The sequence below is a fragment of the Pelecanus crispus genome, chromosome 20, assembly GCF_030463565.1.
Source record: "Pelecanus crispus isolate bPelCri1 chromosome 20, bPelCri1.pri, whole genome shotgun sequence".
Taxonomy (NCBI): domain Eukaryota; kingdom Metazoa; phylum Chordata; class Aves; order Pelecaniformes; family Pelecanidae; genus Pelecanus; species Pelecanus crispus.
In genome coordinates this window covers 5,765,378-5,792,834 of record NC_134662.1, presented here as the reverse complement: position 1 = coordinate 5,792,834, position 27,457 = coordinate 5,765,378, and the positions used below count along the sequence as shown (strand labels likewise).

Below are 27,457 nucleotides of genomic sequence, written 5' to 3'. Positions count from 1 at the left end.
GGCCAGGGGCTGTCTCAGCTATAGGAAAAGAGAAAATCCCTAAAGTAGATGCAGTCTTTAAAAAAAAAAAAAAGAATCCACCTGGACAGGACAGGGAACCGGTGGTTTTGCACCGTTGCATTGCCCAGCAGCCCTGCTTTTCCACAGGCTTCTCCCTTGAACATTAAGGTCTGGCTGTGTATTTCTATGAAGTTTGGTTTTAAAAGGGTTATCGCTGGGACTTTTGTGCTGTACAGGCATGGTGCTCTAAATTTCATTCTTGATTTCTTACCTGTGCTTAGAGTTAAAAAGAAAAAAAATTTCCTTATTCAGACTTTTTGCTTTCCGTCTTTACCTTTTGCTGGTGCCTGGATCCGTATTATTCTGTTTCCCTTCTAATTTACGCTTCATGCGATTGTTCACTTCGCCAGTTCTTTGGGTTGCTGGTTCTGCTAAATAAGCTGTCCAGAGAGTCAAGGCAGGGAGATTTGCAGCCTTGAGAAAATAACAACAAAAAAGCCCAAACACCTAATCTGAAAAGAATGCTTAGGACAGAAATTACCAGTGTAGTAAATTACTCCTGTCAGCAAAGTCTGGGCAAGAGTGTCGGCTGTGCTCTTGCGTGTGTGTAGTTCCAGGTTTTTCTGCTCTCTTCTGAAGCACTACCATTTCCTAGCCATTATTCTTTCTCTATCTTCCCCTCCCTGTAACCATTCTAATTACTCCCTCTAATCCACTGGCATTAATTGCACAATCTGAGATGAGGTAGGTGTGTCGCTGGCAGCTATCTAAAGAAAACAGACTCGGTTGCATAGACATCTCTTACTTTTGTAAACGCCAAATGACGTCTAAGGACTGGTGTTACAACTGCAGTCGTGATAGAGGCAATATCCAGAAACTCAAGATGGCAGAAAAAAATTATGAAATACTCTTTCAGTCTTATTTTGTAATCATATACCAGGGAATGTTCGCCACGCTATGTTTCTTAACACTTGAAGCGTGCTTTGCTGGAAAGGACCTCGTCGTGAATTCTGAGGGTAGCTATAGGTTATGGTGTGGTTGGACAAAACTCTGTGTTTGGAAAGCTAAACCAGTCACCTTTTCTTAAACAAAGAAGTAACGTTGTTCTTTGCCTTCCAGTTTGCAGAAGCATGGACATCCGCAACAATCTGACCCGGCTGAACATGCTCGAGAACTGCACTGTGATTGAGGGCCACTTGCAAATATTGCTGATGTTTAAAACCAAGCCTGAAGATTTCCGCGAGCTCAGCTTTCCTAAACTGACTATGATTACAGACTACTTGCTTCTTTTTCGTGTGTATGGCCTGGAGAGTTTAAAGGGACTTTTCCCTAACCTCACTGTGATTCGAGGAACTCATCTGTTTTTTAATTACGCGCTCGTCATTTTTGAGATGGTTCACCTGAAAGAGATCGGCCTCTATAACCTGATGAACATTACTCGAGGCGCTGTGCGGATTGAGAAGAACAACGAATTGTGTTACTTGTCCACGATCGACTGGTCGAGGATTTTGGATTCTGTAGAAGATAACTACATTGTGGCCAACAAGGATGACAAAGAAGAGTGTGGAGACGTGTGTCCAGGAACTGTGAAAGGGAAGAGCAACTGTCCGCCTACTGTGATAAATGGCATTTTCATTGAACGCTGCTGGACCCACGACCGCTGTCAGAGAGGTGAGTCTGCAGCGTGATGTGTGTCAGCTATGGGTTTACTGTCAATTTTTAACCTGTCGGATCTGCTGGAGGGCTCATAGGTACCTATTAGTCGCTACCTTTAAGCACAGGTTCCTAAAAGCAAGGCTCAAAATTGATGTTAGGCAGGTGAAGAGAGAACCTTTGGGGTGGGGCTGTTGTAGCAGCTCTTTCACCTCTGTGAATAATGTACCCAAAAATGTTGTGTTTGGTTTCTCTGGAAAGTTAGGGACTGCCTAGAGCCCACGAGTTGAGCAGACTGTGAGTGTACCTGGTGTTTTGTATAGTAGTTAGTGGCATTAGTGTCTCTGTTGGGGCTTGGGTAGGGGATGAAAAGCCCAGGTTGACTGAAGGGCTGCAGCAGGCAGAAACGGAGCAGCGGGGAAAAATCTTTATGGAATAAACCTGACTCTAGAAAGGTGCAGTTACATTTTTACTGAAACCTCCCTGCCATAGAAAGGTGTAAGACACATGGATGAGTGAGCAACGTCTGCACAGGGTAAGAAGCTGGAAGCGGAGGCAGAGCTGAAGGGAGGAGGAGGAGGAGAGGGGACGTGGACGGGGGTTGCCCATAGCAGGAATTCTGGGGAGCGTGAAGTAACTGGGCTTTGAGCCTGGGGTCTTGGTTCGGGGGAGGAGGTGCGTTCAGAAAGTTAGCTGCTGTTGCAACCCCTGAACTCCAGTTCTTAAACTGTATTAGGGTTGCTTTTAATTTCATACGGATTTGTTTCTTCCAAACTTGGAACTGACCTTAAGTTTAGTTTTAATTATATATTTACTTTGATTTGTGTTAAATCTGACTTGACGGGGAGCAAAGTGAATTGAGGTAAAACTGACACATTCAGAGTTGTCTGTCTTTCTGGAGGTAGTGCGTCCAAATGAAGCAGTGTGTCCTAGGATGAAATTAGGAAACTTGTGGGCTGGAGGGAATTTCTTGCCAGGCTTTAAAGGGCAACTCTGAGTGCTAAGTGCCAAATTTGAGAAGGAATTCCTACCGGCCTGCGTAAACTAATGAAATTAATGTGGTTTCCCCTCTGCTACTCCTCACCCCAAAATTGTCTAGCTTCCTTTTAAAGAACGTGGTTATTTTTCGTCGCCAGAATAACAGGGTGTGAGCACGAAGATGCAAGCGTGTATGTATGTTCCTTTTTAAAAATGAAAAATAAGGTGTAAAGCATTTTAGTTCATAAACTCTTTTGGTATACAGTTACTGTCAGCGCTGAAACCTGGTTTCTTATGCATTCATGTTTTATGTTTTCTGCTATTTCATAAGGTTAAAGGTCTGACTGAAACTTGTTCTGTGGCTAGACCGTTCATAATGTCCCTCATTCCTGTGAATTTTCTGGGGCTGTGCTACAGCAGAGTGGACTGTATGGTTTCTCTCCTTTATATGACTGCCTATTTCCATTAAACCTGTAGGAATGTACTATTTTACCACTGGGGCAGAAATCTCAGCTTTTGAGCCTGTCGTACAAATTCACCTGCGTTTGTTGGAGGATACCCATGCGGTACACACGCTAGCTTAGCTCAGTTACCCAAGGAAGCAAGCTAGTAAGTCCATTTGACTTGAAGTTGAAATTGAAATTTGAATTTGAAAATGGTTCCAAAAGTAATTGTATACAGATGCTCCCATCTGGATTTCTGTGTTCCTTGTAGAAGATAGAGAGAAGCAATGCTCCTGTGTGTTTGGCTGTAACTGGTACGCATTTTCAAAACCACTGAACAAGCCACGCTTACCGTTGTTTTGAATGCTAAGATTTGTACTTTTATTTATTGGTAGCTGGTGTTCACAAGAAGCTGGTGTCTGTGTTACGTTGTGCCTTGTGACACCTGCCTGTATGCTCCTGAAGTTATTTTAACAGCTCGGGGAGTCTTTTAGACTTTTTAGACCTTTTTGAGTAGCCTTCAGACTTTCGACACACATGCGCGCTAGTAACTACGGTGGCGATGAATTGACATTTATTTAGCGAACCTGTTGATGGAATCGCTGTGTTCTCTGTTCTTGTGCCAGGCATAACGTATCCCAAGCGTCTGTAATTGTTTTGTCAAGATGATTGTAAGCTTGTATGAATTGTACTTGGCTTTCCTTAGCCCAGGAGCCTCATAGCAGCTCCCGGTACCGAGGGTGTTAATGTCACCGTATCTTGCCCTCCGCACTTTTGCAGCTTATCTGGGAATCTTCAGCAGCTAATGCTGTGCTGAAGTCTCCCGTCCCTCTGGTTTTGAGTGTATTCCCCTCTTTTATTTGTGCTCTTTTATCTTTTAACCAATGCTGGAGGGAAATGTAGGAGTTTCGGTGTAACTTTCTTGGGGGAGGTTCGGGTTTGCGTGTTGTTTCTTTTATCACGGGTTATTTGTATCCCTATTTTTTTTTTACAAGACTCGCTGTAGAATCTCCTGTTTGCTATTTTTTGGTTTGCATCTCTGGGTGGGAAGTTGGCGCTGTCTAAGCTGATAGCACTGCTGCCCTGACTGCGGGTCAGGGTATTTTGCTTGCTGTTTTGTCTAAGGAAAAGCCTTAAAGAAGATGTAAATAGTGATTGTTTCGATGTTGCCGTGCGTGTGAACCAGCAGAGAGGAGGCCGAGCTGGCAGGCTTTTCCAGCCTGCTAGGCTTGGGGTCTTGCTGGAGGAGACGCGGAGGTGGGCAAGAAGTTTGAGAGCGCGCATGTGGGACGGCTGAAAGACGTCACAAAGGTCTCGTGCGCGTGGCAAGGGGGTGGCGGCGGCTGGGGCCGCAGGGGGGTCCCTGGGCGTCCCCCATCTCTCCCACCCCCGGCCCTGCCCTTCCCGCGGCGGCTGGCTTCGCGTTATCCCTGCCGCATCTCACGCTGGTGGGCCTTCGGTGTTTCTTTATTTTAATCGGCACAGATATCCCAGCTAACTCCAAAACTAACTTTCAGCTATAGCGTATAATTATCTCTGAGGCACGCATCCAAGTCTCTGAATCATCCTTGCAGCTATAACTCCAGCCCAGAAATGTTTTTCAGTTGGTGATAACATGTTCAGGACAACAAAGTAGAGGATCTTCGTGCAGACGTTAGAGCTAAGGTTGTGGATGGAGCTCTTTGGGAGGAACTGAAATGATTTGGGAGCAGCCGCGCTCCTTGAGAAGACGGTTGCGATATTGAGGAATCTGTGTCTGGGTGCGAAGATGCGTAGGTGGATATGCCGCAGATTGAGATTGGTCGGGGTGGGTTTCCTGGAAGCTTTCTTTTCTTTTTTCTAAACGACTTGTGGTGGTGTGAAAAGCAAGTCGGTTCAGTTAAGGCCAACTCGTGTTATATTTTGGGTAGGAAAGGAGGGAAATAGGTAGTCTGTTTGGAATTTGGGTCTAGCCTTATGCTGTTTATGGCAGCCAAGTGCTGTTCCTGTTCTGGAGGTTTTGTACCTTTTCAGCCCACATTTTTGAAAGATTTGTTTTTACATACGTACTTACTCTTATTACCGTAAAAACGTAGTTCTCGGTTGGATGCAGCATGTTCATGCAGAGAGCATTTTTGCTGAAGAATGCAGACAACAAAAATGCTGGAAATGCCACGTCCTAGACCTCAGTCTAGATCTGCCAAACATGATTTTCATATTTTGCATTTTTTTCCGTGTGCTTTTTTATGTAATGAAAGTGCTATATGTCTGTCACTCCACTTGCGGAAGGAACAATTCCCTCTGAAATAGGATTTCCTGCCAATTCTCTTTGCAGTCAGTCTTCTCTGTCCATACATAATTTGAAGCCGTCTGATGTTTTTGACGGTCTAATTATAAAGGCGGGTTCAGCCTTTTACTTGCATATCGGGTCATCTGGAGGTGGAGTAAGGTAATAGGAAGGAAGAATGGAATGGCAAAATAAAAATGAACAGGAAAATGATCTGCAATATCAGACAGTCCCCTGGTGAATATTGGAGGGCCACATTCCTGGAATATAAAGATGAATTATCTGAAATACGGGCTTCGTTCCTTGGACGATGTGATGAAACTCACGTTCTCCTCTTCATCCTGAATGAAACGTTTGTAGGAGTCGGTTATCTTCTTGAACTTGGGACTTCACGCTACCAGGAAATTTGAGGTATTAAGAGTGTGGGCTGTTTCAGGTTTGTAGATAGACTCTTTCTTCAATCTGTTGTCTTGCTTTATGCGATAAAACTGAAAGTTGTGTCTCTCATCAGCGCGATCTAGAATTTGTTGTAAAATATTAACCTCATTAGAAGAAAATGGAAGGTGTATGAAACCATTTGGGCCAACTGAAGGAGATGGTAAAACGGAGCTGATGGAAGGGACAAGAGTCTGGAGTAATTGCCATGCAAAGGAGCTGCTAAAGAAAGGTACCGCATGAAAATAATGACGTTTGTCCAGATTTTTTTTTATGATGTTGGGGAGGCAGGTCTGAAGACTGGGGATACAACAGAATCTCACTTTAATTTTCCTGTTACTTATCTGGGGAAAATTCTGGGATGGGTAGGGGACAGGTAAGGAACTGCAGAGTAGCTTTAGTAGCTGGCTTTGTTTCCTAGTACAAGCAACACAACAAAGGACTCGGAAAAACATTGCTCAGCCTGAAATGTCTTTCAGCTGCTGTGAAATAGCACCGAGCGCTTTTAAAAAGACCGGTGCCAGAAGAAATTCTGCAACTATGAACATCTTCAAGGCAGGTTTGAATAACAAAGTTCAGAGGTGTGTGTGGGAAACGTTTTGTGATGTTTACTTAGGTAGAAATATTACTTAGCAACAGCTTCCTGTAATTTTTATGTGCTGGGAATTTCTGTAACCATAAGCTTAGTTTTATTACCTTTGTATGGGAAAGGGGTCTCGAAGCACTGAGCAGACTTAGCCAACCTCAAGGGCAAGATATTTTTAAAGCTTCAAACACAAAAGAAATTTTTCCAGTTGCTACCACATGAAGTGGAAGTGCTCCTTTTATTTGGAGATCTGATAAGAACTGCCTTTTTCCCCCCCCCCCCAGCTCTGACAAATGCCAGATGGAAGTTGACACCCGATAATCTCACTGGGGCGTCTGTTCTGAACCTTGCCAAGCGACAGCTTTATTGAGTGCATGTAGTGCTTGTGGTTGGGGCTATTGTGGTGCTTGCAAACGGCTAGACATCCTAAACTAATTCACTTCAGCTTATTAAGAGTAATTAAGAGATTTATGGTGCTTGGTGGTATGATACAGCCCAGAGTAGGGGGAAAAGGGGCGGAAACAATCACTCCATGCAAATGGCTATTTAAGAGTATACTACTTGCTTTAAAAACGCCAAACAAGACTTGGGGCTGTGAAGAAGCTTCTAGTTAGGCTTTCCTCCACCGGCCTGGGGTGACCCAGGACCGTAGGATTTCAGTACTTAACAGTTTCAGCTTGCTGAGAAATCCCCACGCATGCAGCTCCCATGGTCTCACCACACTCATGTTTCTTTGGCTTCTTCGCTGCTGCACCTTTACTTAAATGCAGGGGGGCTGAAGATTTTCTTCCCCCACCCCAATTCCCAACCAGCACTTTGGACGGGAAATACTGTCTGATCCATTCCATCTTTAGAGCATTTGAACAAGAACTAATTTTTAGCTCATCCAGCAGTTAATAAGCAGTAAATATAGAGAATTGTCCCCAAAGTTAAGATTATCTTCATTTCTGTACAGAGGTCTTGTCAAGGCAAAGGTTTTTGATTAGTTAAAAAGCAGAATGAGGTATTTTGCTGCTGATACGGTGAAAATTGGAAAAGTTTTTATCTTGTTTGCTCTGAGTTGCCATTTTAATTCTTTCATCCTTAGCCCCTTCCCCAGAACACTTGTTATTTAAGCCAGTGCCTGGGCTGTTGAGGAGGCTGAGAGGAGTTTAACGCGTCCCATGCAGTGGTTCAGCACTAACGTTACTGGAAGATGTTTTAAGATCTCCGTTCAGTCCTCAGTGGTGACGTCGACTGCTTGTGATTTCCAAGGGTGGCGTGCCAAGGGTACTTCAGGTAGAATACTTATTTTTCCCACTTCAAGAACAGGTCCAGGTTACCTTGTTTGCTTAAACAAGGGAACCTGCACTGCCCCTTGTTAGACAAAATATAGAAGACTGACTACACTTGGCAGACGTATTTGTTGGAAAATCCTGTTGTCTGGGCATGGATGTAGAAGCAGGAAGTCACGGAATGGAAAAAAAAAAACCAAACCCCAAACAAAACAAAAAAACCCACCTAATACCGAGCACCAGGGTTAACCTGTGTTAGTGATGCCTGAATGGGAGAGCTGCAGATGGCTCACCTGGCGTGCTGTGTTTGCTCGGGAGGAGGAGACTTGCTTCATTCAGAGCAAATCCTGCTGAACGTTGGGCGTGCTTTGGTGCCGTGAGTGACGAGAGGGAACTGGCCAGTTCATGTATCCTGTATGTTTTTCTCCCTTCACCCCCCCTTAATGAAGGCAGAACAAGGATTCTGTATATTAAATCTTAAAAATTTTAATTAATTGTGAAAGTATTCTAAATTAAATGCAATTCTGATGCTCCTCCTCAGATTTAGGCAGCCAGAGCAAAATAAATTTAAGGTGGGTGCAATGGTATAGATTCCTTTATTTTGTGATGAAGGAACTGGAAATCCTTCTTGTAAAAGGCTTTGAAAGGATTGTGAACCGTTGAGTCCATACAAAGGAGTATATTCAGTGTGTGTAAGAAGACCAACCAAAATATGTCACTTGGCAAAGCTTTCCGAAACATCTTTCTCTACCAGGAATTGTATTTGACAGGGATTGCCTCTGTAAATAAATTTTGTGTTTAAAAAAAACCCACACGCAAAACAAAACACAAAAAAGGTCAAAAATCCCCAGGTGTGCCCAGTGCAAAGATTGTTTCTAGCTGAAAGGTTGAGGATTTCAGGACCTTTTGGTTAATGACGGAGCTGGTGAACAACCAGCTGTGTCCTGGAGGAAGCAACGCTAACCCTTCTCTCGGTCTGTAACAATAGCTGGTTAAAAGTTCAATGATCATGCTTCCCAATTATATCCTATAATTGTGTGCAAGTTCCTATTGGAGGGATGTGAATGAACTCGCTGGGGTGTTTATGCTCCTTAATTAGGGCTGTTGGTTAGCTGAAGGAAGGCAGCGCGGGGTAGTGGGAAGTTGGTGGGGTGCTGGCTGGGCTGCCTGGCAGGGGCTGAGCTGCTTGGTACGTGCCTGTAGTTATTTCAGTTGCTGCTTGGATCCAGAGTTTGTGGCTGGCATTGCGTAAGCGTACGAGCCAGCGCGCTGCGGCTCGGTCGCTGAAATACTGTAGATTACAACTGTGTGCGTTCATCGTCTTTATCTAGATTTTTTTTAGATGAGGGTACCGGGGGGGCACTGCGCTGGCTGGGCTGACATTGTTTGAGAGTCGTCAGCGTAGCTTTTATTTTGGCTTGTGACATTTAAAACAAACAGAGAATTAACTTTGGCTCTGTGTAGCGCTTAAATATTGGCTAAGCGAGTATAATGTTTTCATTTGAGTCTGGCTTCCTTGTGAATCTGTGTTTAAATGAACTGAAAAAACAGGGCAGGGCACTTGGCACCTGTTCATGTCCCAAAAGTTTTCTAACGTGGAATTTCCTTCTCCCTTCTTCAAAATAGGGTCAGAATTGCTATCGAGGAGATGGACACGGGCAGGGCAAGAGGATGCTCTGTACAAACAAGGAGCTTCTCGCTCAGTACCCTCAGTATGAATTCTTTAATTTGAGAGTGGCTTTCAATTTACCTGAGGCTGCCTCTCCAGCACCTTGAGAGGTTGTAGGCTCTGAGGAAGAAGGTGTTTTGAAGGAAATCCCACAAAAGAGTTGGAAAGAAAGTCTGGTTAGAAAAGCATTCAACAGAACGCTGGGATTCATTTTCTTCTACGCATTTTTAAAGAACTCGGGGTGCGCGTGGTTTCGCTGCCATCACTTCAGCGTGCTCCAGAAAAATAAACGTGGTTTTAATCTTGTGTGTCAGGTTAGAGGTGCCCTTTTTTCGAGGATGCCAAGAAATACCGCTCTGTTGCAATTGTAAATCAGGCAGTTTCAGCTTTTGCGGGCCCCCACGCTGTAGTCGCTGGAGGTGCCGGGCAGTGGAGCTGTTACGACCCTTGCTCAGACGCAGGCGCAACGAGGGTGACGGGTGTCTAGCAAGATCGGTCCGATGAAGACTGTGTAAAATTTGCAAGGTCTTTTTAGTTGGGGAAGGGGAATTTCGTTAATCTGTTTGTGGAACTACTCCAGTCTTTTGTTTTATGTGCAATTTGAAGGCTGCTGGAGATGTACGCATCTTCTTGCTGGTCTCTTGGGACTGCTACAGAATTGCTGCTGCTGGTGGTGGTCGCGCTGGAATTTCAGGGCCCTGACATGATGAGCTGAGCCTGAGCTCAGTTTACGGGGAAAGACTGATGGTTTTTAAGTCAATGCACGGAGTTAAGGCAGCGTAGGTAGCGAGCTTGTCAGAGATCAGAGGAGATACCTGCGTACCATCTGCAGGCTGAGCAGCAGAAACGTCTGAGGTTGCTGGCTTTCAGGTTCTTCGTGCTCCTCAGCTCGCTTTAGCCTGACCCCCGAGCGTGATGGCTCATTTAGTGTTTTTTCAAAATGTGAATTGTCTGGGGCAGGGAGGGAGGAGGTTGGTCTAAATTTTTTAATCAAAATAAAGCCTGCTGGGCTGTAGGATTGTAAGGAAGGGAGGGTTTGTAGGGCAAGGGAAGAGGCACGGCTCGGAGTTGCGTAGCCATAATTTCCAACTCAATTTTTGGTATCTCCTCTGGTTTTGTAGCTGTGGGGATTTTGTTGTATTAACAGCACGCAGCACTGTGGCACCGTAAGGCTTTAATGCCTGTGGGCAGGGGCAGCAGGCGCGGTGGAGGGGCCGCACGTACGATGAGGCAGAGGTTGGGCTCTGCGCGGCGTTCCGGCAATGCGATGCTTTTCCTGCCAGGAGGAAAGAGTTCAGTGCCGAGGGGTAGCGTGCCTGTGTGGCAAAACGGCAAGGCAGCTTGCACGACACGAAATGGGGTGCCTGTATGCGGGCTGGTTTTTCCGCTATAAATGCGAAGAGGGCCGAGTCCAATCCTGTGTGTCGGAGGGAAGGATCACTTGGTGTCTGCGGGAGAGCTGCTGAACTTGGCAGCCTTGCTTTCGGTAATGTGAGTGAGATGCCGTTGTTGGTTGTTCTGAAATACCTGAAAATAGTAACTGAGGTTTTACTAAGCAACCTGTGGCAAAAAAATCAAGTTCCAGCTATTGCGCTGAACTGAGCGCCTGGAAATCTCCCACGCAGAAGCTTTAGCCGTCATGCTAAAGCTGCCGCATCGGCAGCTGTTTGTGATTGAGAAAGTACATAAGGAATACTTGCACTTGAAGGTGGGCTTGCACCCTGCTGCACTGTTAAAGACACGATTAGAAAATCCTAGGAATGATGCAGGAAGCTCTACCAGTATTGGGTTTCCTAGGGATAGGGCACGTGCAAGTCAGCAGACATCACGGGATAACTAAGCATTTTTCTGTCACTATTTTAAACTTCATTAGGCATCCATGTTGCATTACGACACTGCAAGGATTTTAATACTTCATGAGCAATATGCATTAAAATTTAGTATCAGACAAATATTTTTTCTTGTCTTTTCTGCAAAGACAAACCAGTTATATTCTGTGGGTCGTGAAAACATAACAGCAATGATTTAATAAAACTTTTTTTTATTTATTTATTATTTTATTATTTAAAACAATGATTTAATAATGGGACTTGGTTTTTTTCTGGTATTCAGTCTTTTCTGAATGTCATCTTTCTGAAGTTAGACTGATTGCACTGGATGTGTTTACACAGCTTCAGTTCGGGATGAATGAGTCCAAGAGTTCCCTGTAAGTACCCCTCAAAAGCTCCCAAAAGCCAGAGAGGAAATGGAGCTCCTCAGTCTGATGTCTGACTGTCTGAAAGTCTTGCCCAGTGGAGCCTTAACACAGCTTAAAGGAATAAGGCTTTTGTTTTAAAACTGTGTTTGAAGGGAAGCCTTTAAAGCTCAATAAACTGCTGCTCTGTTCATTCAGTTCTGTGGATTTTAGGCTCGGGGAATCTTTGCACGCTCTCTGTTTCTGGCAGACCGGAGAGCGTAACGTGCGGTAGCAGTCTTACCTGGACACTCAATAAAAAAGCAGTTATGTGGAAACTGGTGCTTTATCCGAAACTACTTCTCACCTCATCGGCAGGTTTCTACAATTATTAAATTGGCAAAACAAACGTGATGTGTAGATTACCTTTTCCTTAGGCTTCTCTTCCACGCTCCAATAACCTTATCTCCAGGGCTGCCTAAATAATTTGTGTAGTGTTTGGCTGCTCTTCCAGTGCTTAGACATCAAGTTTCCAGTCCACAGAACTGGTCGACAAGTCTGTTAGAGCTAGGTATCTGCATCAGGCGTCAGTGTTTGTTCTGGGGAGTATAAAATGTTCGCTCTGAGCCTGTACAGTGCGTGAATTTGGTGGGTGTGATAAGAAAAACGTCCTCGTGTTTTGCATGGCTCTGTTGGCGAAAGGAGGAGCTGCTGCATGACGGTTCTTGTTGATCCGCACTGGGGAAGAGCGTGTTGTTTTTCCACATGCTCTAATCTGTGATAAGAAAAAGAACTCCAGATTGTGTTTTTCAAGCAGGCTTTAGGTCTCCCGGTGCTCAGATTTGCCAGTGGCTATCCGTTCCGGTAGTACATCCATCCACCCCAAGCCTCCTTTGAAGTGGCACGGTTTCAAACACGAGCCTTGCTTCGATACCGAAGGAGACCGAGCAGGACTCGGCAATAAACAGTCAAGTGTTTCGCTGCGTACTAAGTATTTTGCAGAGGGTTGCGTGCTGGGTGTGGACTTTGATACCACCGATCTCTTCTGGGCGCCGCCGCTTGGCTCTCGGTGGGTCCGTGCCCCTTGCCGCGCCGGCTGCCGGTACCGTGGGGCGGATCGGGCGACCTGCTGACCAGCTGGACCTCAGAAAACCAGGCGGCGAGTGCAGGCAGTGCCCCGAGGCAGGATTTCAGATGGGTTTAGACAAACAACTCTCAGAAATGTCTTAGGTAAAGTATTTGATCTGGCCTTGGACAGGTGGATGGACTGGGCGGCATCTCGAAAACTTCTTCGGCTCCCTTCCAGTGGAAGATTGCTTTCACTGACAGCAGCTCTGCGCTGAGATTTGAAACCTCCATAGTTTGCTTAAGAAAAAGACTCTTTGTCCCTGCAGAAACTGATACGGCTTCAGATTTCTTGTAGAGGAGAGTCCCAGCTCTTCCTCTGTCTAGATGAGGCTGGTTTGTGTAATTTTTTTTTCAGAGGACTCTCTCCACTGTAAGATTATTTCCATAGGCTCCCCCCCCAGTAATTACCCCATTTCGGGATCGGCAGGTGTCGTGGCTCACGCTGTGGGATCAATTGGACCAGCTCTGAATAGTCTTAATTGCTCCGAATTGGACAATGCTGATGGAAACTGGTGATTAGACCGTATCTTGGCTCCCGTGCTGAGAAACACCCGTGAAGCTGAAGCTTTTTAGCAATGGTGGCGCGTGCCCGCGCGGTTCGTGTTGTGTAGGCAGATCCTGCTGCCCTCGACGGCCGAGCGTAGTTTAATGGGCGGATAATGAGACTTTTGCTACCGCTGTACTTCCTTATTATTGAACAAAGTGACTTCAGTGACGGTCAGTTTTATTTTAAGACTTACCATGGCAGAGGCAGGAAATAAAACAGAATTTTCACAATTCTGACAATTGGCAGCTGGAGCCATTAACTACTGTGGAAGAAAGATGAGAACCCAAGATCTCCCCCGAGTTTAACGTAACTTCAGAAGATTCAGTTCCCTCATTGTTGGCCTCTCCTTGTTGGGATGGCACAACTAGTTTGGGATTAAATTCCTTTAGATTACCACTTTCTCTTGCATAATTTACAAGGAGAAATAGATTAATAGCCGCTAAAGGTGGCTTGTGCAACGGAGTTAATGGTTTTTGTACTAATCTGTAGCCATTTGTTTTTCCTTAGGGTTGTATTTGTGGGGCTTTTGGTTGTTTTTATCACTCCTCCTTTGGCACCTGGATTAGGGAAGCAGAGCGATGTGGCACAGCACGCGTCCTGTAGGTCAGAGCTGTAGGGATCAGTACGTTTGTAACCAGAAGCCATTAAGCAGCTATATACCTGGATAGAGCCGAGTTGGACACTTTGTGTGGGGCCACGTGTTATCATACAGTGAATTACTTGAAAATGGGCCTTGCTGGTACGCTGAAGATGACAAGGGCAAGTAGTAAATAAAAATACATTTCATAGAGAGGTCTCAACTGCTTGGCTCTGGGACTGCAAGCAAACGGTATCTATTTCAGTACTGCTAAGTAAATTCTTATACCTAGAAATAAACTGTGGAGAGCATACTTACTGCTTTAGGGCAAAGAGAGAAGGGTGTATAAATCAGTGAGCATGAGCTGATGAGGCCAAAATGACTAGAGTAGTTGGGAGAGTATTATATGGGTGTGTATAATCTATGCATTTGATACCAGTCTGCCTAGTAATGAGATACTGCATACATTTCTCCTTTCCACAGTTCAAATACGATTTTGAAAAAAATTGTTGTAGGTCCAGGGAAAACCATGACACCTATTAAATTACTGGAAGCCATGCTTTACAATATTTAGTTTTGGATGTACCTATGTGGGAAGCAGATCTGGTGGCAGAGGGACGTATGCGTTAGCCCCTTGGCGAGTCCTCCCGTGCGTTGGCTGCTCTCGCGGGGCATGAGCGCTCTGGTTTGCTTCCTGCCAGGTTGCCTGCTGCCGGCCTCGGGCTGTGCTGGGGAGCAGGCAGCTGACCAGCAGCGCTGCTTCCAAGGGCGCTGCCTGCGTAGAGGCTGCTGGAGACCCGGAGTCGCCTTCCCTCTGCTGCTGTCTCCGGTAGTCAGTCTCTCTTGGCACAGAGTGGAAACCCTTTACCCTTGGAGTGGCTGCAGTGGGACACAGACCGGCATTGTGATCCGACTCCCACCACAGCCGTTCCACGTCTAGCATGGATTTGGGCAGCATGCTAAATGACCATGCACTGAAACAGTTTATGCATCTTGAAGGCTTAAGAAAAAAAAAAAAAATGTGGTTGGTAGAGCTAGTTAGCTTTGCTTCACGGGAAAACTCATCCTCTAAATATTTCTTTGCACAAATGGCCTTCAGGTGATACTTTACCTTTCTGTCTCCTCATCCTCTGTGGCTCGCTGGGAGGTGAGGCGGGGACGGGGGGATCTGGAATAAGCTGTGTTCCTTCTTTCTCTCTGGCTTCTTTTCAGTATCTTCACCCGCAAACACAAACCCAGCTTCAGTGTCTATATTTACAATTCATGACTATGCCATGAAACCTGTCCAGATTAAAATCTTAACCTCTGTCTGACATTTCTGTGTAGATCATTAGTTATCAGCTTAATCTCCCTGTGGTTAATCTTGTACTTCCGCCCGTTTCATTACCTTTCTTGCTACGGACAGCTCCGCTTTCCTATTTGCTGTAAACTGTATGTCCTTTTTGGTATAGATGTATAGATTTGCTCTTATTTTGTGTGTCCAGGTTACATTTTACACGTTTTTTCACATAACATACCTAGAATGCAATCTTCCTTATCCCCACAGAGCTGAATGTGTCAACTTAGCTTTCATTCTTTCATGGCTTGTTTACTACAACATCCTTCTCTGTGGCCTTGAGAAAAGTAATCTCATCCCTCTCTTATCTTCGCAGAAAGCAAAGGTTATATATTTCGCCTCAAGCTTTGATTGTATCGCTCTTCTTTTTCAGGACAGGGTTTGTAGGTAAAAGTAATAGCTTGTGTTCGACCTACATTTGGAAAAATGAGATGAGACCTTGTTCTTAGACCATCACTGTACTTTGAAGCGCTTCTGCATATCTTCATCTGTCTCCATTTCTCAGTAGGCCAGATATAAACTTATCTTTTATGGCCTGTCCTGATGCAGCATCTTCTCTCATTTGGCACTAAGCTGCTGACTTCTTATTCTGGTCACTCCATGCTGCCGGTCACTAAAGAAATGAATTGGTCTGGTGAGGAGCTTGCCCCCAGCACTGTGCTGATACCGTCACCTGGCTAGTTCGGAGAGCTGAATTCACAGTAAAGTATGGACAGAGACTTTACATGCAATTACACTTATTTTTAGGACATCTGTGGCTGCCTGGACCACCTCACTGTGATTCTCTGGGGTCTTCTGGGTTCGCAACGTGAGTGAGCAGGTTTGTCAGGAGTAGGTTAAAGTGAACAGGGATGTTTGCAAGATGCTGTACATCGGGAAGAGTAATATATAGTTAAATATTAACGTGAAGCTTTCGTGAGGCTCCCAGGTGGCGTGTCAACCATTGAATGATAAAAACAAATCCTTCGGTCGTAATAAGGATTGAAATTTAACAAACCATAACAACAAAAAAGCACCCTCGTACCTGTGAGTAAAACAATGAGCAAAGCTTTACAGAAGAAAATCCCCAAATTAACATTAAAGATTCTGGTCTTGGTCTAAATTACAAATCCTCTGTTCTGAGGTACAGAATCAAATACAGTATAAGGTGGCTGATGTCCAAACTACTTTAAAATTGCTCATTACAAATCTCCGTGTCCGGCCAGAGGTTAGTTATGCTGAATGTTTCTGTCCCTTTGTATAGGGAGACGGATTTCACGTAGTGGCTCTGTAGCAAATTACTGTCAGAAGGATTGAAGCTCAGAAACTTCTGGCCTGCCAGTCCTCAGGTACCCAAGGGATAGGGGTGGGTGTGGTGGCTGCTTAATCTAGTTCAATTACAAGCCACCCCAGGGACCGACAGCGGCAAAGCCTGGAGGTAGGATTGATTTGCACAGGGGCATTATATTTAGTCGTAACTGGCTGGGGACTCCGGGTTTTGCCTGATGATGTGGTGTCGTTTTGGGGGCTTGCATATTAAAGAAAAACAAGCGAGCAAGCAAGCAGAGGCTGGTGGTTGTTTCCAATCCCTTATGCTGCGCTAAGCTCCCATCTAGTCTTGAACACAAAGTACAAGGAGCAGGCTTGACCTGCTTGCCAGAGAATGGCACAACAGCAGTGTTGTAGACGCTAGGTAAAGTATTTACAACTTCTCGTCGCCATCCTTGCGTGCACTTTGTGACACTTGTTCCGCCTTTAACAGCAGTGCCGTGTTTTCGAATCAAACTCCATGTTTTGATATTTTGAGCTTGATTGCCAGTGGTTTAGCCAGATTTCTGCAAGTTGTTTTTACCTGCTTGGGGAATCAGCTTGATTGAAAGGTACTAGGAGAATGAAAACAGACCAACTCTTGAGTTTTAGTTGTGGGTTGTTTTTTTTTTCCCCCCAGCTTTGTCCCCTAGCTCTCATCAGAGAGAGATGCTTTGCTCTGTGACTTCAGGTCATGAGGGGCTTGCTGCCGTTGTGTAAACACCGCGTGCGCTGCTTAAAATGCATGAAAAGAAAATGTTTCTTTGATCTTTATTCTATCTGGGCAATATTAGGCATGCCCAAGTGGGAGGCATCTGCTTCTCTGTTTAAATAGTTGAGGTGACAAAGGAGAGGAGTGAAAACCTTCAAGGGAGAGAAACGGAAAGGTCTAGAAGATCTGTGAGCCTGTCCTGAAGAATTGCTGGGGAAAGGTGAGGGACTTGCATAGCTGGGGTTTGTAGCCCAAGATCCTGTTCCCAACAAGAAGAGATGATAGTTGGACTGGCTTACTAACTCCAGCCACGGAGCCGAGCCATTGAATCTGAAGTTATGCAGGGCTTTGTATGCCTGGGCACAGTACTACGCTGTGTCCTTGGTGTAGCAGCTGGAGAAACTCGTTTGCAAGGGTTATAACTTGTTAAGAACCTAGAGAGAGAGCGAGCGTTGTCGATCCATTGCGGTGAATGACTTCCTCCAGGCTTCATCATATTAAGACGACTGAAATATGGGTTTATATATTATATAAATAAAAGTATGTATATATACATGTGTATGCATATATGTATGAGTTCCTCCTTGGCATAATTCACATATAAGTAAATTTCTCTATTTCCAGAGAAAAACTCCACCGGTAGTTGTAGCACAGAAGATAATGGATTACTCCACAGTCTAAACAGCAGAAGGTTGGCATGGAAGAGACTGTGTTTCTGGAGAGACCTCCCTTTATCCGCTCTTTTCCTCTATCAACAGCAGAGCTCAACCTTTTCCCCCTATCTCCATTCAACAACTTCTTTCACAGACCTCCATATCCTCCATTATCGCAGCTGGACAAGGTGGCACACAACTCCGAACCCTTTTATCTTTTCTCAACTCACATTTGCTGATCCTAACAGGTCCGCGCAACAGCACCAGCATCTCCGTCGGTTCTAGCTGTGGCGGCTGTCCTGGGCTAGGAGGATGACTTGCGGAAAGCAGCCAAATACACGGGGTTTGCAAATGGCACCGGTCCCGTTTCGGAGTATTTGAGGCATTCCCCGTAGCTCCAAATGAGCACGTAACTTGTGCAAAGGGCTGGGAGGTGAAACAAGTTTTTTCTTATCCTTGCTGATAGATGAGATAAGAGTTGTAACGTCGTCCTGAGAAATGTCAATGGGAAGAGTTTCCTTTACGTTTTAGTAACAGTGTGTTGTTTTTGGAAGTCACTGTCTATGGGAAGGGAGGCACCTGCAGTTAATTTTATCCGTGTAAATACAGACCTCCTAACATTCCCAACTCGCGGTTCAGTGGGGTCATGGCATTATGTACTGTAGTATCTTATTTTATAAATAACACTTTAATTTTAGTGCTGATTGTAAAACCTTGCATTTATTTGGCACTTGCTCCTTCCCGAGCTGGTGCGAAGAACTGAAATCCAGTGTGTGGTTAATAGCATTTGAGTCGATGCGTTTTGGGAGGGTTGTTCCCTGAACGTCTTTGGTGTTGGAGAAAAGGGAGGGATAAATGTTGTTAGAGCAGTTGAGCACCGTGAATAAGCGATGTAAAGTTTACTTGGACATATTGTGATATTTCCTGAATTTCGCTTGATAACTACAGCCAGCATCAGGCGTTGCTGGCAGTCTTTTTGTAGACCTTTGTAGAATGTTAAACTCTTATCTTCTGTTCTAGTTCCTCCACTTATTTTGTAGATTCGAGGGGATCTGGGGGAGGTGCTGCTGTTAGTCACGGAGGCAATGAAAAGCCCTTGTGCTCTTTGCAGTCCAGTGGGCCTCTGTGACCACGTTCTTCCCAGGCACGCTACTGCCGTGGCAGTGCCGCGGGAGCGGTTTGCTCTCTGCAGCCTACGGACCGCGCCGGTGGGGTTTCGGGTTTAGGTTTCTGCTTCTCTGGTCTCGGTGACATGAAGAACTGATCGAAGGACGTAAGCCCCGGTGCAGAGGGGTTGGCAGCACACTGTTTTTCTTGCAGCAGCTCTCTGTCAACCCACTCTGCTATGGAGTTTTTTATACCTGCTCTCCACAGGACACGGTTTTATTTAATCTTTAATAGCTCTTTTCAACCTTATGCTACACTAATGCACTCGGATTAGGTGTCACCTTGACATGTTCAGATCAAATAAATGCTCACAAGAAAATAGATGATTGTGAGTGAAAAAGATTAAAAATGGTTTTACAGCTAAAAATTAAGTTATAGAACTCTGAAACAAGCACAATACTTAACAACTTAGCGAATTGGGAGTCTTCTTGACAGGAGGAGAATGAGTTAATCTTGAGCAAAAGTGATCAAGTACAAAATGTTATGTACGTAACGTGATTTAATACATAGTTTTATAAGGAGGTGAGACTCCTATGGATTTCAGTGGAAGCGATGCTGCTTGGCACTTGCAGAAATTGAGGAAACAAGCACAAACTCTGTAGTGCTAAATTAAGATCACATGCTTGCAACACACACTCGGAGGAGTTACTGCCATGGGCGATTAGTCCTTGGTTTCCTTTTTTTTTTCCTTGTCGGTTTTGTTTTTGTTTAGAACCGCAAGAATCCATTTTTGTGGAGGTCATTATCGCGACTATACAGTTAGGAAATTAAATTACAGTTCCCCCTGCAACTGTAACTCGAGTATGATTGCGTGTGTCTGTGTGTGAGACTATTAATGGATAAATTTCTATGACAGATACTGCAGCCATTTACAGTAAGAGAAAAAAAAACACAGGGAAATGCAGAGCTCTCCGATACTGTTTCTGTGGGACTCTGGCTTTGAATTGTACGCGTGTGTATGTCATATAACATTACACTAAGCTAAGCTCTGGCATTGCGCGATACGCATCGCAGCCAAAACAAGCCATTTTGAGCTGTGTCAGTGCTGCGTTCGTAGTGGCTTCCTCCGACGTTTTGCTCCTGGTTCGAAATACGCCTCAGGAATTAAATGCTCACCGTGAGCAGGGCCGCGCAAGAGGCGGTCAGATTGCGTTGGCCTGAGGAGTTTTGCGGCAGCGTGGGCAGCGGGCGGCGCGGGCTCCCGTGCGAGCAGTGGGAGGCGAGGGCTCGTTTGGGGAGCCCCGTTTTGGGTGGCGGGCAAGGGGTTAAGGCGTGTTTGCCTTGTGCAGATAGAGGAGCGGTTGGATGCCTCCCTGTGCAGGCAGCAAATGCATTGGCTGAGGTTGAGGGCGGTTCTCCTGCCGCAGTTGTTTTCTGTCCTGGACTTCGTTGGATCTGGAGCCTCCTAATTGCCTGGTCTGCAATCCAAATACAGCTTGCGTGCTTCATGCAAAAGGCCCTGACGGCGCGGGGCGAGTCTGCTCCTTGCCGCGGGCTCGTCCGGTGGCCAAGAGGAGTGGCTTGCACGGGACACGGCTGGTGGCCCCGGCCGGCCGAGCGGGCCCGTGGTGGCCTGGGCTGCCTCTGCTGGCCCACGTTCCCATGGGCGGCTTGTCATTGCACGGCAGAAAGATCGTGTCGATCCGTGACAAATCCGTCCCAAAACCGTGTGGGAACACCTGTCCCTGTACAGCGCATAGGCAGCATCTTGACGTTCATACGTGCAGTTTAGAATTTCTTCTTAATGAACTGTATGCCTCTTAGGGTACCCAGACCACCATCCCATTGAATGCCCAGCTCGGCTCACCCAGGACATTGCTACTTAAACCCATCCAGCGGCAGAGGATCCCAAAGGAACAGCAGCACCTACCCTGAGTGATTAGCTTTTTTTGTTACCTTTTCCTGACAAATCACTGGTAATGTTTTGTTAACAGAAAGCAAGAAACAGAGCTAACACAAATACTTTTATTCATACCTCAGTATTCGACAAACTGTGTTTGTTAGCTGAACAGCTTAATGCTTGACCTGCCTGTTGAATATGGATCTCCTGGTTACCTGCGCTGGCTTGGGAATATGTTTACAGTATCGGTGTGGTTTGTTCCCACCTGGAGCACAGGGAAGTGGTGAAACGACGGGAGCGATCCGCAGAGGTAGAAATTCCTTTGCGCTGACTCTGCTGCCTTTTGTCCCCCCCAGCTGGGCCTCAGCAGCATGAAGAAATGTCAGTTTGAATCCATAATCAGAAAGGTTTGTAAAATGCATTGTTTCCTAAGTCTGTGGAGCCGCTCTAGCTAGCTAGTTAAATATTTATTCACCCCTGGAACAACAGGTTTGAACCTCTGTGTCGGCTCCGTTTCTCCCCCATCCGGGGCAGATTAGTTAAGCGTTAACGCTGTTTGTCATCTTTAGGACAGGGATCTTAAAAGTCCCGTTCTTAAAGATCTGATGCGAAGATGTTCCGTGGCCGCGATGACCGGCCTTGCTCCGGTGCCGGCGCCGAAGCGCTAGTTCCTGCAGCAGCTTTTGCAGTGCGGCGTGGTAGCTCCTGCCCCTACCCCAAAATAGCTGTTCCCTTGTCTCTGACGAGGATTCACGAAGTTCCCTTTTGACTTTCTACTCTCCTGTGAGGAATGAGGAGAGTTTACGTTTTCCCTGTGCCGAGAGGGAGGCACCGCGCGGTCCAGGAGTCCCGCAGCGTTGAGCAGCGTTGACCGGAGGCTGGGGCTGCGTGGACGCTGTGTCTGAGCACGCCCTGTGCCGCCGCGCTTCGTACCGCACCACGCCACAGCTCCCAGAAGTGCGGTTTCATTGCAAAGAGACGAATCTACGTGGGCCAGCGACAATTATTGGAGTCTGCAGACCTCGATGCCGAAGGGGTAGTGAGGTGCGCTTAGTCAGCACAAACCATTCAATGTTGTCCTGCAGTGAAAGCGTAACATGGCAGCAAAAAAACAAACAAAAAGCCCCATCTGACCCATCTGGAGTCATATAACCTGGTAACGGCTAGAAGAAGTGCTAGTGAAGATACGTGGAGAGGTTTCTACGTGACTTTCAGGTGCTTTCTGGCGTGCATACTTTGCTAATGTCAAGATGACATCTCATCGGGATCTCGTGTAATGAGGATTTGCACAAAATAGTGATTGATAATTTCTGGTCTTGAGCGCTTAATGGGAAAAAAAGATGTTGCCTTGGCTGCTTTGCTTTCTTCAAGCTGTCTTTTAGACATCAAAAGCTCGTAGAACAGGAAAAAGAAAAACGTTAAGAACAGTTTAAAAATAGTTTAATCGTAGCTTCTAAAAAGCTTTAGAGTTGAGAATTGAAACAGTTTCTGCCCTGTGAATATTTGCAGCTGAGTTCAAAATGTGTAAATAAGCATAGGACTTTGAAGATTAGTTTCCATAACAAATGTAAAAAAAATATTGTGTGGCATAATGTTAACTAGGTGCCATGTGTCACTGGGTGTTTTGCATGAGGGCCAACTTTTCCAAATTACCTGTCTGCTCCACTGACTCCTTGAGAAACAAATGATGTCTTCTGAATATTTTAAACTTTGTAGTTCGTAAGCATGAAGCAGACCCAGGAAAATACCCTTTTGGAGGACGTGCCGCCGATGAGCACTGTGACTTGCGCTGCCAGCACGCACCCTCCAGCTTGCACAAATCGTTCCTGCACGCCTTCGCCGTGGCAGTTGAATTCCCGGCTGGATGCTAACCCCACCTCGGGGAGGTGTTGCTGCAGCGAGCGCTGGTACTAGGCAGTGTGGAGCTCCTCGCAAGACAGCGGTGTGTCAGTGCTCGCTTAGGAACCGGGGGAGGTGTGCGAGAAATAGCCCAGACCACCTTCCCCCCATAAACCTTGATATTTTAGACAGGAATTGGTAAAGTTTGATAGTGTTTTGGACTAAATTCCGGAATTTTCTGTCTCGTGTTTTTCTACCAATATTTCTAATAAACTACAGCCATGACATCTGTTGGTAGACCGTGCCCCATCTGTGGCCTGGTAAAGAATGTATAACCACGCTTTTAAAAAAAGCTTCTCACCTTGTATTGAGCCTAACACAAATTGCTTCTATCTGGCTGTTGCATTTCGATCAGTTACTATTTGTGACAGGTTCACAAAATAAGACCCATTGCTAGAGAAGGGCAAAACGTTGGTCAGCGTAAAAGACACTCCTGTGTTTCTTGTTAATGATGAATCTTGAGGGATGCGCAGAGAAAATACCTGCAGTGAATGAGTGCCACGGAAGCAGTAAGATATTTGAGATCAAATTGACCTTGTGATAGAATTTCAACCTTATCCATTTCATACTTCTTCAAAGGATTTATCAGGCTGGAACAAACCAGAGGTTGCTCATCATTGCTATCCCGTCTGCTGCAGCTACTGCTGCTTATTCCAAGAATGGCATTAACCACTTTAACACACTTAATTCTGCAATCCTTTAACACGGGGTGGAGCGCGGCAGAGGGGGATTTTCTCCCTAACCGCAGCTGGGGATTTGATCATCAAAACAGCGGTAGCATGCCGTACTATGTACATGCTGCTCATTTGGTTGAGTAAAACTAGACCACGTTCCACTATTGGTCTGCTCACGCACATTAGCCAGAAATTAAAAAAATACCATTTTAGCCCCTGACCGTCGGTGTGTCTGGGACCTCCCCAAATAAAGCCCCTCCTGCTTCAGCACTGAATGTTGGACAGAAAGCTTGGGAAACGTTGAGGCAGGCGGTGTTAATGCAGTGGTTACTTGGTCTGGCCGTGGCAGGTCACGGCAGGACCCTTCTCTGTCTTCCTTCACCACGGGCGCCCGGGCAGGACGTCAGGAGCCATTCCAGTGTGCCCTCAGACAGAGCTCTCTTTGGCGAGAAGGCGGCGATGTCTTGAGCCGCATCTTGGCAATTCACAGCTGTAGCCCAAAGGCTGTATGTCCCCGTGCGGATAAATCCGGGCCCATGAACCCCGTCCCTCATCTACAGTTCTTCCTCCTGCTGTTTTAAATGGCTGTTTCAAAGCCATACTTGGCTTTGGTGCTTGCTCTTGTAGTGGTGATTTCAACTTTGTTATCTCTTTTCTGACTTGAAGTTCTGTGGCGTGTTCTGGATGAAGCAGTTGGGTGTAATCGGCTCAGCCTTGTTTGAACCGTTCAGACCGAGTGCCAAGGTGCCGAGGGGCACAACTGTCCTGCCCTTCCGAGCTTCTCCGGGTTTGCTCAGCCGCCCCTCCAGCTCCTTGCTCAGCATTAGTCATGGTGTTTGCTCCGAGCTATGCTGCTGCTTGCTTTCTATTTCAAAGCCCAAACCGCTCATTAAAAGTATTGTGAGGTGCTAAGTAATGGGTAATTAAAAAGCAAACCATAAAAACCTCAAGCAATAACACTTGTGGATGCCCTTCTTCTTGGACTTGCTGGGAGAGTCACCGAAGAGCTTGTACGGGGTGCCAGGGCAGCAGGCTTCCTCCAGGGAAACCGGAGACAGGTCGGTGCACGGATTGGAAGCAAATCCTGGTAAAGCTGGAGGGCTATGTAAAAGTCTTGTTGGACATGCATTATTTGCAGCATTACTGTGGGGAAGCTTAGTTTCTTAAACTAAGAAATGAGAATCTTCTGGCTGAAACTGGCTATCCCAGGCTGGGAAGCTGGGAAGCTCTCACTTCTGGGTTTCAGAAATAATGTTGGAGTCACAAGAGCACTCCTGGGAGCCTCATAGTACTGGGCCAAGAAGAGGAAAACTCGGGTTTCTCTTTTTGAAGATGAGCGTTAATGAATTGTGAGGGTGCATGGTAACGCTCTTCAAAAATGTTACTAAAATTGGGACTTTACACTGAAAAGTGGAGATGAGGCAGGTATCTGCGCTTCATGGATGCCTCTTTGAAAAGAAATTTGCCAGGCCAAGCGGGATGAAGTGTTGTTGCTGATGAGCTTTTCACGGTCATACATCGTCGGGTTGTCCTGTGATACTCAGTTGCCTTTTATCTTTTCTCTTTGCAGTTTGTCCACCTGCCTGCAAGTCCCAAGGCTGCACCTCTGATGGTCAGTGCTGTCACAGCGAATGTCTTGGGGACTGCACGGAGCCGAACAACCCTGAAAAATGTGTGGCTTGCCGCAACTTCTACCTTGAAGGCAAATGCGTGGACACCTGCCCACCTGGTTACTATCGCTTTGAGGGGTGGCGTTGCGTGACCTTCAGCTTCTGCCAGGAACTGCACAACAAGTGCAAAAATGCCAGGGAGTCGGGGTGTCACGTTATCCACAATAACGAGTGCGTTCATGAATGCCCGTCAGGGTACATCATGAATTCCAGCAAGTAAGTACTAGTGTCTGCAGGTAAAGAAGCCGTGCTGGAGGTTTTGTACTGTGCTTTTCTCTCGCTTGGGCAGAGGGTTTGTGTTCTGTGTCAAGAGTAAGAAAAGTTTCCAGTGTTGGAGTGGCTGTGACAATTACCTGGTCTACTTTAATATGATTTGCAAACTAATACCTTGCTCATTCAAGCCATTAAAAGCAGACAGGTCTACCTACCATGTGCCAGTAGTTTATTCTTCCCTTGGCTTCCCTTGTTTCCTCTCAAGTTTGGAAAGAGCGGGAAAGGGAGATTGAGAGCGAGGACAAGGCAGAAGTTGGACGGGTCTTTCTGTAATCGAGTGGGATGAGGGAGATGGGCAGTGGAGAGGCTTTAGTAGCCCCGCTTCCCTTCCCCTCCAAAGCAGACCTCAGACTAGAAAGCCTTGCTAGTAAGCAGAATAGGGAAAAGTCGTGCCTAATGAAAAGAGCATCGCGTGTTTTGAGTGGATCGTTCTCAGAATATCTGTCCCTCGTCCCTGTAATTACTTTCATTGAGCAGGTTCAAGCTGTGCCAGACATAAATGGACAATGTAACAAACAAGTGTAGCTTGAATCGAAGCAGGGAACAGCCATTCTGTCTATTCCCAGGGTTTTTCGACAAAGGAATTAAATAATTTATGTTGCTGAGCTGTTTATCACTGAAAAGTCTCTTGTTTGTCCCACAATAACATTATATATTGTGATGAGTCAGATTTCCTATGAATATTGGTAGCTTTGTGCTCGCATGTATTTGCTCCTGCCATAATAATTTCAGGGAATTCACTTTAACAGGACTTTTTATTCCATTTCCTGTTTTGCTTTTCAAAAGAAGGAACTAGCAGCCCCCAAAGTGGATACGCTGCGTGTGTAACAGCAGCCATCGCCTCTCTCCTGTGCTTGTTCCAGGCTGCTGTCAGTGGGACCTCACAACACTACTCCGTGCTTTTCCTAGAGCATTTATTTCCCTGAACTAGTTGGGAACACATTCTTGTGGTGTTATGACCAGGGCAAGCAATCATCTTGCTGCCATTTAAGAAGTATCTCCCCAGAGCACAAAGCACATGCTTGCGTGCCTTTTTTTAAAGCAGCTTTATGTACAGTCCTTCATCAGAGGATTCCCAGGTGAACAGCCAGCTCTCCGCTCATCAGGTACACGTCTGGTTAACGATCTTGGGATGGACACTGGGCCTGGGTTTCTTGATCTCGGAGCCCCTGGTGTGTGTAGCACTGAGCTGCATCGTGGTGGATGGGCTATTCAAAATAGTCAAAATCACTTCACTCTGATTTCTGTTATGTAGGAAGGGACAGAGCGATTAGCATTCGAAATGTGGAAATGACAAGTTAAAGAATTATCAGCAGCTATTTGGAGCTCCTAAGAGCCGTGTGCTGCGCACTGCAAGTGAATCCCGTGACATTGTCAGGACACTGTTGCTTTGAATTGATTACTCTGCTTTTGAGAATTGCTGGGGGACGCCCCAGGCGACGTTCTGCAAAAGCATCACATCTCCGTTCCTGACTCTTGTTTTTCAGCTTGCACTGTACGCCCTGCGCAGGGCCCTGTCCAAAGGTTTGCGACTATGGGAAAGAGAAGACGATCGATTCAGTGACATCGGCCCAGGAGCTCCGTGGCTGCACAGTTGTTAATGGAAGCTTAGTTATAAATATCCGTGGAGGAAGTAAGTTCTGCATGAGTAAGGGGGTAGGGAGCACGGGGTGTCAGATCAGTGAATATGACACCGGCCATGAGCTGGGGCATTTCTCTTTTGCTTTGACCACTCTGATTCTTGGAGTGATTCAGAAAAATAACGGCCAAGGAAAGGCTCTTGTGGTGTTCATTTGGGGTTTTTTGCTAACTGATTTTTGTAAGGTCTTACGAATTAATGTAAAGCAGTTCTATTTAATATAATCTGGGCTCCCATATCAGTGTTTTTCTCTGTGATATCAGAAAACTAAACCCAATGTTTTCCTCTCCATAGATAACATAGCAGCTGAGCTAGAAGCGAATCTTGGCTTGATAGAAGAAATCTCAGGTTACCTAAAAATTCGCCGGTCTTATGCCTTGGTTTCTCTTTCTTTTTTTCGTAAACTACATCTGATTAGAGGAGAAACCCTAGAAGCTGGGTGAGTTCTTTCAAGAGATACTTTATTTTAATGTTTTGAAGCGTAAGGATTGCCAGTGCTATCAGGGTGATTTGTATTGGTAAACAATTCCTAAGTTATTTTTAAATGTTCCTCTGCCCATGGCCTATGGCCTACCAGG

At 45.8% G+C, this 27,457-nt stretch overlaps 1 protein-coding gene across 1 annotated transcript in view; it reads left to right on the top strand.

The window, feature by feature from the left end:
* Positions 1–27,457, top strand: part of INSR (insulin receptor) — a 51,367-nt gene that overhangs the window by 6,519 nt on the left and 17,391 nt on the right. Inside the window, exons 2-5 of the mRNA XM_075723482.1 lie at positions 1,120–1,671; positions 24,868–25,183; positions 26,728–26,873; positions 27,174–27,318. Coding sequence (XP_075579597.1) covers positions 1,120–1,671; positions 24,868–25,183; positions 26,728–26,873; positions 27,174–27,318 — 1,159 coding nt within the window. The remainder of the gene's footprint in view (positions 1–1,119; positions 1,672–24,867; positions 25,184–26,727; positions 26,874–27,173; positions 27,319–27,457) is intronic.